This window comes from Sinohyriopsis cumingii, chromosome 6 (assembly GCF_028554795.1).
Source record: "Sinohyriopsis cumingii isolate HCF-2022 chromosome 6, ASM2855479v2, whole genome shotgun sequence".
Classification (NCBI taxonomy): Eukaryota; Metazoa; Mollusca; class Bivalvia; order Unionida; family Unionidae; genus Sinohyriopsis; species Sinohyriopsis cumingii.
In genome coordinates, this window is record NC_142966.1 from 34049241 (window position 1) to 34062055 (window position 12815).

Consider the following 12815-nt stretch of genomic DNA (forward strand, 5'->3'; position numbering starts at 1 on the left):
GTATGTATGTATGTATGTATGTATGTGTGTATGTATGTATGTATATATGTATGTCTGTATGTATGTATGTGTGTATGTATGTATGTATGTGTGTATGTGTGTATATTTATATATGTATGCATTTTCTCTTCAACTGTAAGAATAACTAGTTATGTTGTTTGTTTTAGGTTTCAATTTCGCTGTGAATAAATCTGCTTATCAGTCGTCAACATTGACTTACAACAATTTCATCTGGACGGCTGATAAGGCTGTAGATGGTAATACAGATGGAAGAGATCCTGTTTCATCCAGGACCTGTTCTTCAACAGAACTTCGTTGGGACAACCACACATGGGAGGTGGATATTGGCGTCCTGATTATTGTAAAGACCATCATGGTTTATGAAAGAAGTGATGGTAGTAAGTTTTCTTCATTATTAGAATACATATACATCTTCTCTCGTCTAAATGACTATTTTTACAAAGCTTCAGCAAACATAATATTAAGCCCTAAAACTAAGTCGAACGTAAGAAAAGTACCGACATTCATTTCGTAGTTTTACATACCCTCATTTGTTCTATTGAATATGTGATAGCATAATTGCAAAACATCTTTGTCAATGTGTATGTATCAATAATCATATTTAAATCATAATAAATGAAGATAACAAACAGTGAAGTAATATATATACACTCTTTTTGCAGACAAAGGAATGCATGTTGCTTGTCTCATACAGGATTCCACCGTCTCAAAGACCTATATCATATATATGTAAAAGCAGTGAGAAAATGTCATTAAACGAAACATTCGCATATAACTCAACGTTGTCTATGTTTATATATGTTAAAATAACCATATACATTGAAAAACATATGAATAATTATTCTAAAAGGACAATTTCTACTTTAGATGATCAACTTTCCGGTTTTAATGTATTCATCGGCAATGCTACGAAGCCATGGACTGCGAATCAACCGTTAATAGAAGTACAGCCAATCAACACTCGACATACATTTAGAGTTCATGATTCTTTAGCCCGGTTTGTATCAGTGATACGACAAAACAATAACATTCTTGTTATTTGTGAGGTTGTGGTCGATGGTGGTAAGTGTACTGTCATATATATGTACAAAATTATATCTTTATTGATAATGGAAGGACAATACATTTAATGCTTTGTATTCAGCTCATCGTTGTTCGAATAATCTATTTCAATGAAAATGTCATTTATTCAACGCGGATGTGATTTACCACTTTCTCTATCTTCTGGGTCTAGCTTCACTCAAAATACATGTAGAGTATATAAACGCTACATGTTATTAAAACTTCGGCTTTTGTTCAAAGGTGAAACCACAAATCTTAGCAGTCATACACATTGAAGGTACAGTTCAGTGTAAAATGTTTGCCAAACATTGATGCCCGTAACATTGCTACAACTCTAGGTCAAAATTAAGAAATAGGAATAAGAAAAACCAGTACTTTAAATAAAATGAACAAGTTATGTATTCCTCTACCATCCCAAATAATCCTAAGTGTCTTATCACAAGTCCAACATTAAAGAATAGTTCAATAATTTACAATAGTCGCAATTGTTCTGATGTACCACACTAATGCAATACAAAATGATTCCGAACGAGTACACAATCATTCAAAAGTAATGCGATAATACAGTCAATGATCTCTTAGTAATTTCATGAGTAGTTTACAAAAAGAACTCTCGACTTATATCTCGATACCGTCGGAAACTCTGATAATGAATGGATTCCAGGGAATTAATTAATGAATTATTCGTGTTTTAAGTCCCTATTTATAAATATTTTCACTTGCTGTAGATGTGAGCCATTTCAGCGGAAACCTTCAATCAATTTGCAAACAAGCCGTGCCAAAAATGTTTCGAACACAAAAGTTGTGCCAATATCACTCTTCACTTCATTTTGAAAGTTCTCATGTTTTATTTATGAGGGAAAAATAGTACTTTTTGGACTTTTGTTCTATCTGAGGTGACTTCAGATGGAAATCATTTATACATCGAGGTATCAAAAGAATTTCAATGTATCATCTGTTTTAAAGGACGTGTTAAAAAGCAATGATGCAAGCTGATTATTGTTGACTTGATTTAGAAAGGACCTTGATAAATACCTCATCCTCGAGAGTAAATTAATGGAACATGTCACAGTATTTCAGCTTGAAAATATGTTAAAATTGTTAAATTCCCTTTAGGGTTAAAAGTCCATGTACTACAAATTCTTGATAAATATAGACTATCCTTCCATAGTTAAAAATATTTATTACAAATTTCCTTGCCAGAACTCGGATATTTTATTCACGAGGAGCATAATTAGATCTAATAAGATCTCGTTTATGTTGATCAGACTTTATACAAATTTTTTTTGACAATTACAGTATCATATATTCTGCACTTGTAAAATGTAATTTCAAAGTGTCGTGTACTTTCTGAAACATACAATTGGCATTTGTGCACTTGTCTTCAGATATTTCTTCTCGTTATGATGATAAGACATTGACATACGGGGTCGATGAAGGATTTAACTTTGAAAGTGACAACACATAACCGTAAATTCACAAAGTAAGAATTTGAATTTAGCGTTTAATGGACGGCTTGCAATCTCTACTGAAGAGGTTAGAAAAAAAATTGGGCAATGATATCAATTTCTAGCCATATGTTTCAAGTGAAATTGTGTATGTGCGCCTGTTAGTGAGAGACACACATCACGAAAGAGATTTATCGGGTTCACTCTGAACAACCTTACAAGCAAAGCAAAAACAACTGCAAAAACATACACCTAGTAATTTTACATTCAATTATGTACACAAGTAGGAGTGACAGGAAGGAGACAGTGTAGAGATATATTATACTCATCCTTTTACAAAGTGAATAATCCTATAGCTATGAAAAGATAAATAAACGTACGCATCGAACATTCCATATTGAGAAAATAATAGAAATGCATTACTTTTTTTAAACTGCAATATTCGCTGTTTTATGTTAGGATCACATAGGGTAGTAGAGCTTAGTGTGGGGGAATGGGAGAAGATTTTTGTTGATTTATCATAGATTTTGATTAAAAGACAGATTTCTAAGTACCAGTATATACTTTGCATTCTGATCTTTCATTTAGTCTCCATCGGATATGTTCTTGTATGTCTCATCAAACTGTTTTAATGATGCATTTCATGGTGCTACAAAAAGTTACAAAACATCAAAGGCATCAACAACTTAAAATAAAACTAAATATTGCAACGAAAGCTGCGAACATGGAAACTACACCGTTCTCAACGCAAACATTTTTCGACTCGAATTATATTTTGTATTTACTTATTACAAGATGAAGTCTCATGATATTCACACCCACACACACACACAGACACCTCCCATATATATATATATATATATATATATATATATATATATATATATATATATATATATATATATATAAATATATATATATAAAGAGAGAGACAGAGAGAGCTAGATATCGAATCAAATTCAGGTCTGCATACAAATGTATATGGTATTTGAAACCTAACTCGATACAACATCATTTGTCTTCATTATGATGCTATAACCTTGGTGGTACTTAGATGAAAATGTTTAAAGGAATTCAGCCTTTGTGGTTCGTAGAATAAAATGTACCCGAATCACTATTTAAAAGTAGCTCAATTTAAAGTGAATGTTCTTAATATAATCGTGGAAAGAAGACGCGAATAAATGGAATCATTTTAAGCAATGCACGCCATATTTGACACAAACTATTGAATGATACGACATTTTAGGAATTATATACTTTGGTATGGTAACAAAAACGATTTCATTGATCCATAAAGTTAGATACAAATGAAGCATTGAAAACACCATTTCAGGCCTTAATAAATCAAATAATGTCATCTATAATGTGTCATTGTTTAACTTGATTATATTTAAAATGAATTACAGGAAGTATATCGTTTATTTGATGAGGCAAAAAAAACCACCAATCTAATGCATGCAAGAACATGAGAATTGATCATGGTTGCCAGAAGTTACAAAAGACAGAAAACACATACCTGTATCATTGACAATGATTACACCTGAAATTAATGTAAAAGGCTCTAATTATTTGCGCTATTAAAAAAGTGCAGTTCGATGGTAATTATAAAGCACGATAAGGAGAGGTACATAACCTACACTACGCTCCACACCATTTATGACAGCTGCATTCTTTTTCGAAAGAACTGATTATAGTTTTATATCTATTGGAATTGTTATTACAAGCTTTATTAAATCATTGTTCAAAATTTGGTTAGATTAAAACAACTTTTGACAACTATCTGGTGTGAAAATTATTCTGTTAGAATGTGATAAAGGAACACACACATATATATACATATATATATATATATATATATATATATATATATATATATATATATATATATATATATATATATATATATATATATATATATATATATATATATATATATATATATATATATATATATATATATATATATATACAGGTCTTCATATAGATATATATGGTCCTTGAACCCGACATCGATACAAAATCTTTTTCTTGATTATAATGCTATAACAGAAATTTTAAGAGCCTGTTTCCGGAGAGGTACATCAGATGAATGGTGTTATATCATTGGACAGGCAGTTGATTATTACCATTTGGTCACGTATTGGTACACATAACTCGATATATGTAAACCTTGAAATACTTGTGATAGAAAAACTTTTTTCTTAGAGTGTCAGAAAGGAACATTTGGCGATGGATGCAATGGCATTTGTGGGCACTGTCTTAACGGCAACGATAGTTGTAATAGTACCACCGGACATTGTGTACAGGGATGTGAGAGAGGATGGAGTGGTATAACGTGTAAAGAGGGTATGTCTTATTTAACTAAAGCTTTCCTAAGTTATTTCTAACTACCGGTTATTACTTCATTCTAGTATATTGAAAGAACATAATATGGGGAACCTACTTTTAAGATAATTTTGGTGAAAAATAAATATCAAGAAAAATAAATATCAAACATTTTTACGTCTTTATTGTAAAATAGATTTCTCCTCAAACTGATTAGTGAACAGTTTTATTGCATTTTTTAATTACAAGCCAAAAGGTGCTTAAAGGAGCTCTGCCTTGTTGGTACTTAGATGAAAATGTTTAAAGGAATTCAGTCTTATTGGTTCTTAGAAGAAAATGTACCCGAAAAACTATTTAAAGGTAGCTCAGTTTATAGTGAATGTACTTAATAAAATAGTGGGAAGAAGACGCGAGTAAATGGAACTATTTTAAGCTGTGCACGTCATCTTTGACAAAAACCATTGAATGATACAACATTTTAGGAATTTTATACTGTGGTATGGTAACAACAACGATTTCATTGATCCGTAAAGTTATATGCAAATGAAGTATTGAAAAGACCATTTCGTGCCTTAATAAATCAAATAATTTCATCTATAATGTGTCATTGTATAACTTGATTATATTTAAAATGAACTACAGGAAGTATATCGTTTATTTGATGAGGCAAAAAAAAACCCCACACCAATCTAATGCATGCAAGAACATGCGAATTGATCATGGTTGCCAGAAGTTACGAAAGACAGAAAACCACATCCTGTATCATAGACTATGATTACACCTGAAATTAATGTAAAAGGCTCTAATTATTTGCCCTGTTAAAACTCAGACTATGCTCCAAACCATTTATGACAGATGTATTCTTTTCCAGAAGAACTATCTGGTGTGAAAATTATTCTGTTTTAATGTGATAAAGGAACACACACTCATACACACACTCATATATATATATGTATATATATATATATATATATATATATATATATATATATATATATATATATATATATATATATATATATATATATATATATATATATATATATATATATATATATATATATATATATATATATATATATATATATATATATTCAAATACAGGTCTGCTTATAGATATATATGGTCCTTGCAACCTAACTCAATACAACATCATTTCCTTGATTATGATGCCATAACTGAAATTGTAAGAGCCTGTTTCCGGAGAGGTACATCAGCTGAATGTTGTTATATCATTGGACAGGCAGCTTATTATTACCATTTGGTCATGTATTGATACACATTAGTCGATATATGTAAACCTTGAAATACTTGTGATTGAAAAACTCTTTTTCTTAGAGTGTCAGAAAGGAACATTTGGCGATTGATGCAATGGAACTTGTGGGCACTGTCTTAACAGCAACGTTAGGTGTAATAGTAAAACCGGATACTGTATAGAGGGATGTGAGAGAGAATGGAGTGGTATAACGTGTAAAGATTGTACGTCTTATTTAACTAAACCTTTCCTAAGTTATTTGTAATTAGCGGTTGTTCAGCATTCTAGTATATTAAAAGAAAATAACATGGGGAACCTATTTCAAGATAATTTTGGTGAAAAATAAAATTATCAAACATGTTTCCGTCTTTATTATAAAATAGATTTCTCCACAAACTGATTAGTGCACAGTTTTGTTTTGTACCTTTTAATTACAAGCTAAAATGTACTTAAAGGAGTTCTGCCTTGATGGTTCTTAGAATAAAATGTACCCGAAGCACTATTTAAAAGTAGCTCAGTTTAAAGTGAATGTTCTTAATAGAATAGTGGTAAGAAGACTCGAATAAATTGAATTATTTTAAGCAATGCACGTCATCTTTGACAAAAAACATTGAATGACACGACATTTTAGGAATTATATATTGTGGTATGGTAACAAAAACGATTTCATTGATCAATAAAGTTATATGCAAATAAAGCATCGAAAAGACTATTTAATGTTTTAATGAATCAACTAATGTCATCTAAAAGGTGTCGTTGTTTAAATAGATTATATTTCAAATGAACTACAGGAAATATATCATTTATTTGATGAGGCAAAACAAACACCAATCTAAAGCATGCAAGAATATGAGAATTGATCATGGTTGCCAAAAGTTACGAAAAGACAAAAACCCATTCCTGTATCAAACTCTTTTTCTTAGAGTGTCAGAAAGGAACATTTGGCGATGGATGCATTGAAACTTGTGGGAACTGTCTTAACGGCAACATTAGTTGTAATGGTACAACCGGACATTGTATAGCGGGATGTCAGAGAGGATGGAGTGGTATAACGTGTAAAGACGGTACGCCTTATTTAAGTTAAGCGTTCCTAAGTTATTTGAAATTACCTGTGATTACAGCAAACTATTAAATTAAAACACAATAACACGGGGAACCTGCTGTCAAGATAATTTTGGTGAAAATCAAAGTATATTAGCATTTTACTTCCTTATTGTAAAATAGATTTATCCACAATTTGATTAGTGGTCAGTTCTTTGTATGTTTTGGTTACAAGCTAAAAGGTGCTTAATAGAGTTCTGACTTGATGGTTCTTAAATGAAAATGTTTAAAGGAATTCAGCCTTTGTGGTTCGTAGAAGAAAATGTACCCGAAGTACTATTTAAAAGTAACTCAGTTTAAAGTGAATGTTCCTAATAGAATAGTGGAAAGAAGACGCGAATACATGGAATGATTTTAAGCAATGCACGTCATCTTTGGCATAAAACATTGAATGATACCGCATTTTTAGGAATTATATACTGTGTTATGGTAACAACGACGATTTCAGTGATTCATAAAGTTGTATGTGAATGAAGCGTTGAAAAGACGATTTCATGTCTTACTGAATAACCTAATTTCATCTATAAGGTCTCATTGTTTAACTAGATTATATTTCCAAAGAACTTCAGGAAATATATCGTTGATTTGATGAGGCAAAAAAATATCAACAACACCAATCTAATGCATGCAAGAATATGAGAATTGATCATGGTTGCCAGAGGTTACGAAATAAAGGAAACCACTACCTGTATTATTGTCAATGATTACACCGGAAATTAATGTATAAGGCTCTAATTATTTGCGCAATTAAAAAAGTGCAGTTCGATGGTAATCGTAAAGCACGATAAGGAGAGGTACATAACTTATATTATGCTCCAAACTATTTATGACAGCTGCATTCTTTTCGAAAAGAACTGATTATATTTTCTTATCTATTGGAATTGTTGTTATAAGCTTTATTGGATCATTGTTCAAAATGCTGTAAGATTAAAACAACTTGTGACAACTATCTGATGTTAAAAATTATTCTGTTAGAATATGATAAAGGAACATACGGCTGTTGATGCAACAAAATATGTAGCATGTGTTTAACCATCAATAACAGTTGTTCAACAGCAGATGAACTATACCAATATGAATGTGAAGCAGTGTGAACAAGCATTCCAATCTGCAGCTGCAGCTATACTCTGAAACAAGCTATTAGTTTTTGCTAGTTTGATCTTGTTCCCAGAGTTAATTTTCCTGGAACATGGTCGCTTTTTTATTGGTGTCATGCTTATGTGAAAATCGTTCTTTAAATATCGTAAAACGTCACGCTATATATGTATGGGAATTCTTAATAAGTAAGCATAATTGAAGTCTCTCATCGTATATTTCAGGAGATATGAGCTACTATCTTAGTTGTGTATAACGTTAGCTGGTTCCCGTGTTACGTTTCAGAACCTTTATTAGATACTGAAAGGCTTTATTAGGATTGAAATATGTTCAATGACCCTTATATTCCTAAATTATGTTTATAGTTTTAAAAAGAATTTCAAATTTTAATAATTTTGTCTCATAAAACATTCATTTAAATGAAAATTATCAGACATGTTATATAGTGATAATAACGCTGATTGTTTTCAATATTCACCATATGTTCTTCATATGCGGGAAAACTGCATACTATTGTCTACAGTTTTTCGGATTAGAAAGTAGAAGTTAGAAATCTTCGGAAAATTTAAATAGGTGCAATGTGGGACCACAATTTACCTCTGCATGAGGAACAACTTAATTTTTCCTCTACAGAAGGAACAATCCCAATCGTTAAAATGAGCTAAGACGCTTAGTCAAGGACTGCGTTCCTTACAAAGTGTTAATAAGGTTTGCTTTTCAAAATAATACCGGTAATATAATCTAGTGAATATATTATCTCTGTAAAGTGTCTTGATTTTCAGAATTTAATTTTTTCCGCGAGAAATTTTCTAACTTAGTTTTGTTAGGTTGCAAGATAGGAGCATACGGCTACGGCTACGGATGTAATGAAACATGTAGCAGCTGCTCTGAGATTGACGGATAGTGCAAGCTCGGTTGTGAAACTGGATGGCAGGGAGGAACTTGTAAACAGAGTATGTCACATTCCATCCGAAAATGGAATTGTAATTTTGAGCAATCTGTAAGATGTCATTACTAAAGTAACATATGTACATACTACTATTACATGTTTGGCAATTGGATATTTGATATTGTTAACAAAGGCAATGAGTTTCTTGAATTTAAACATTTGATTTTGTTCCACGTGGATGAGAAAATACACTGTTCTTGGAGCCCTTGTATCAAGGGAAATATTAAAAGTGTGTTTATCCTAAATTCCGTGAAATGTATTGTTGTCTCTAAGGATGCGATAAAAGAGCATATGGCGTACGACATAGGAGATAGGAGCAGCCAGATTCCATAGCCATGTACTCCTATACAGTATCCTAAATGGAAACAAATATGTGACATCATTTTTAGATAATAAAATGTTTAATAAACCATGTGGCATGCGTTTTAGCGTTCCTTTAAAAAAAGTAAGAAAGGGGTTTATCCTCAAATAAAGTGAAATAATTTGTTTCTTTTATAATGCAATAATGGAGCATACGGCCACGGATGTAATAAAACTTGAGGCATGTGTTTAGCGGCAACAATAACTGTGCAACGATTAATGGACAGTGCCAAATCGGTTGCGAAGCTTGATGGTGGGGAACAACGTGCAAACAAGTTATGATACATTCGGAAAATGCGGATATAGTCTCGAATAGACTGTGTGCTTCATTTTCAAAACAATTGCACTTAATACTAGTATAATCCAATAAAAATGCATTATGTTTTCAATAATAAGAATCTGGAGTTTCGTAATTTGATTAATTTAGTGCAAGACTAAACCTACAAGGAGTATGGGTGAAATGTTCATGCACTTTTTCTTTCAAAGAAAATAAAAGTTAGTTTTATTCGCAGATGTAGTTTCGTATTTCGTTTCTTTTTTGCACGTGTAAGACGAACATAAAGCGACAAGTCTGATTACACTTGTGGCATGTGTTTTAGAGGCAACAACACATGTTCAGCGACAGGTGGAATGTGACAGGTCATTTGAAAAACAGGATGGCGGGGAGTACTTATACACCGTGCGTTGTATATTCCATTAGAATAACAAATTGTATCAAAGTAAATCTGCTCATAACTCCAGAATAATGCCCGAAATGTGTTATATGTGAACGACTGCTTTCAACAAAGAATCTGGATTTTCAGAAATTAAATATTATTTGTACAAGAACATGCTCTGATGAGAAATTACAAAACACGTACATTCTCTTTCAAAGGAATATGCAATTTGTGTTAATGTCAAAATGCCACTTTGTATTTCGTTTTCGCATAGTGTGCGATAAAGGAGCTTATGGATACGGGTGGAATGTGTTTTAGTGGCAACAACAGTTGTTCAGGTATTGACTGACATTGCAAGGTCGGTTGTGAAGCTGGATGACAGGGTATGTCACATTCAATTGGAAAATGCAGATATAATCGAAACCATACTGTAAGTTGTCAAAATCATAATAGATATGCACATAGGACTAGTACATCGCCTGGAATGCATTACATTTTTCAGCTACTTTTAGCAAAACTTTGGAATGTTCAGAATGCAGGTAGTTTTCTTGTGCACAGAAGATACTCTGTTTGGATGAGAAAGTTGAATATGAATAGAATTTTATTTCAAAGCTAATTAAAAGATTTAGTGAATCCTAAAATGCTGTTTGGCATTTTGTCTTTTCAACATGCCAGAAAGCATGGGTATGGATGCAATAGTACATGTGGCATGTGTTTAAATAACAGCTGTTCAACGATTGACGGAGAGTGCATGCTCGGTTGTAAAGCTGGGTGGCGGGGAGAAACAGGGTGTGTCATATTCTATTTTAAAAACGTATATATTATCTCCACTTTGTCATTATTTTAGGTCTTTTATTCCTGGGCTTTTATCTAAAAGATGTAACGCCGAAGTGAAATCATCGTGAGAAATGTTTCTGTACTTTTTGAATAAGAGGATGCACATTTTTGATTTTGCATTTGTAAATTAAGTTTGAAATAACGGGGAAAGGATCATCAGTATGTTTCAATAAATGATAGTTTATATGCTTATGCTCAAACTTTTCCGCACAATTTTCCTAAACATGTGCTACTATATGTCTTTGCCGTGATTACTAATCACTGGATTCGTCTTTGATTCGATGCCATTAAAGTGTTCTATTTGTTATAATAATAATGGTAATAAAACTTCAAGGAAAATCTTAATGGTTTTTTCTTGTCACAGTAATTAATAAACGAAAATAAAGGGAATTATTTTATACTGTAACAAGTGAGATTTTTTATATATGAATTGCGCATAATGAGAGCATGAAATATTTTGCTTGCATTTGTTCGTGAAAGATGTAAGAAAAATGATGCGGAAGATATCAAAATACGAAAACCGAACTTCAAGCAGCAAGATCACAATCTAAAATGAAAGATTATTGTAACGTTTCTCGTATAAATTTGATAATAATCTATGCGAATATGTACCACCTGTTTATAACAGCACTGATATCTATTTTTAAAAATCGCCTTGACGCAGGATTGCTCTGAATATACTTCAGGTCCATTATAATTTCCTTTTAGTACGTATTGTCCTAACAATACTATATCCAAATTTCATTAGTTATTGGATTTAAATATATATTTATTCTGCAAGAACAGTTTTGTCTGGAATTTCCACGTGACCATAGAGCACGTAGTCACAAGGAAAGAAGAAGTGCACATCTGTTGAGAAAGCTTGTTTTTTGTCCTTTTTTAAGAATGAGAAAGGGAAATATGAGGTTTTACGTGAAAGAAATTAACATATCTGTTTAAACGGTGTCATTTTTCGTTTGTTGAGCGACAGATGGGCAGTGCTTAAGCCGTTGTGTAGCTTGATGGTGGGGAGGAACGTGTAAACTTAGGTAGTCAGAAATCTAAGGCAAACTAATACAATGCGTAAGTGGCTGGACTTTGTCATTCGTTTGATATTTTATTCTGAGGCATGTATTTGTCTTCCTTAATGTTAGAAAGAATTAATCGTGATTTTAAATAACATTTGGTCCACTGTATACAATAATATAGTCTAGGTATTTAAGTAATTTAAGCCAGTTGTTTAATGATGTTTATTTCAGTAAAACGGAACTTATCTACTTAAGATGTAGTTAATTCTGATTAATTTAAGACGTGCTATGTTGAGGGTTACAATTAACTGAAAGGTAAAGGTTTACGTATCAATTAATTGCGGAAAATCTTCAATCGCGCACTACTTCTCTACACCAAATTATATTCAAGCAGAATGTAGTTTTTCTTTCGTGCAAAAGGTTTTGAAGTGAATATATGTCATTAAAGACTATTGCAACATTGTGTGACCTTTCTTTTTGGTAAGGGTTCTAAATATTTAGCTGACAATATGAAGTATTTTGCATGCGTGGTGCCAGTCCCGTTTTTTCGTGATAAAGTTAGGGGATCGAAGACCACTTAGAAAATATACAACAATGTAACAGCATATATCACATCATTGCAAGGGACTATGCTCTATCAGATATACCATCAGTTCATATGAACCAAATGACAACTTGATGGATTCTCTATAGGCAATG

General features: G+C 32.0%; 1 protein-coding gene across 2 annotated transcripts in view; it reads left to right on the forward strand.

The window, feature by feature from the left end:
* Positions 1-12815, forward strand: part of LOC149796696 (uncharacterized) — a 94366-nt gene that overhangs the window by 57014 nt on the left and 24537 nt on the right. For both annotated transcript variants that reach the window (XM_089961321.1, XM_089961322.1), the window contains exons 2-5: positions 168-398; positions 889-1083; positions 4737-4877; positions 7035-7175. In XM_089961321.1, coding sequence (XP_089817447.1) covers positions 168-398; positions 889-1083; positions 4737-4877; positions 7035-7175 — 708 coding nt within the window. The remainder of the gene's footprint in view (positions 1-167; positions 399-888; positions 1084-4736; positions 4878-7034; positions 7176-12815) is intronic.